Consider the following 844-nt stretch of genomic DNA (forward strand, 5'->3'; position numbering starts at 1 on the left):
ACGCCTATGAAAAGTCCTCTTAATAATAGGAGTGTGAGTGAGAGGGTGTGCGAGTGTGTTCACCTGTATAATGACACCGTCCCATTCTGGCTTTGAGCTGCTCTTTCTTCAACTTCCTCCTGTTTACACCTGCGCAAACACAATTACACACACGATTCATCAGTGATTATACTAGAGAAAAATGCTTACAAAAGCTTTCATTAAAATAACCTTGTTTTTTTCTCTCTCGATATTTCATTCACTTTTCAGTCCCTCTGATCAATTAGAGACACTTTTTAAGTATCCAATCAAATCAACAAAATCAAACCATGCTATTGTTGAATATCTTGATTCAACAATGCGTCACATTAGAGAAGTAAAATGGAGTGAACGCTGGTTTATTACATTCATCTCAACTTCAAACTAGATGAACTCTTACCAGAAACAAGAATTTGTCCAAATAGACAGCAACACGCTGTTTTATTGTTATTATTATTATTTTTTGGCCTGTTGGGCCTAAAATAGGCAAGACAAATCTATTCCAAATCACTTTCATACATGAACTCAAATTTCTGGAAAAGATTTTCAGTATGAGTGGACAGATGGACTGGTATTTTCATTTTCCAAGACACAACACATACATAACAGCATGCACAAAGCCCATAGCCGTGTCTGAATTAACCAGAGGGGAACCGTCAATATTTACTTTTTTTTTTTAATATATTTTTTTAAATGACAAATTTTAAATATAATTTTTAATATAAAGTCATCATTTCTATTTTTATTTAAGCAATTCATAATTTGACAATCACCATCTAACTAAAATAAATACAATTTCTGTGGAAATAAACTCTTCAAATCTGCC

General features: G+C 32.9%; 1 protein-coding gene across 1 annotated transcript in view; it reads right to left on the bottom strand.

The window, feature by feature from the left end:
• The window catches only part of mrpl39 (mitochondrial ribosomal protein L39), a 25,755-nt gene that overhangs the window by 5,077 nt on the left and 19,834 nt on the right, over window positions 1-844 (bottom strand). Inside the window, exon 6 of the mRNA XM_016240601.1 lies at window positions 64-129. Coding sequence (XP_016096087.1) covers window positions 64-129 — 66 coding nt within the window. The remainder of the gene's footprint in view (window positions 1-63; window positions 130-844) is intronic.

The sequence above is a fragment of the Sinocyclocheilus grahami genome, unplaced genomic scaffold (genome assembly GCF_001515645.1).
Source record: "Sinocyclocheilus grahami isolate Dianchi unplaced genomic scaffold, SAMN03320097.WGS_v1.1 scaffold595.1, whole genome shotgun sequence".
NCBI classification, from domain to species: domain Eukaryota; kingdom Metazoa; phylum Chordata; class Actinopteri; order Cypriniformes; family Cyprinidae; genus Sinocyclocheilus; species Sinocyclocheilus grahami.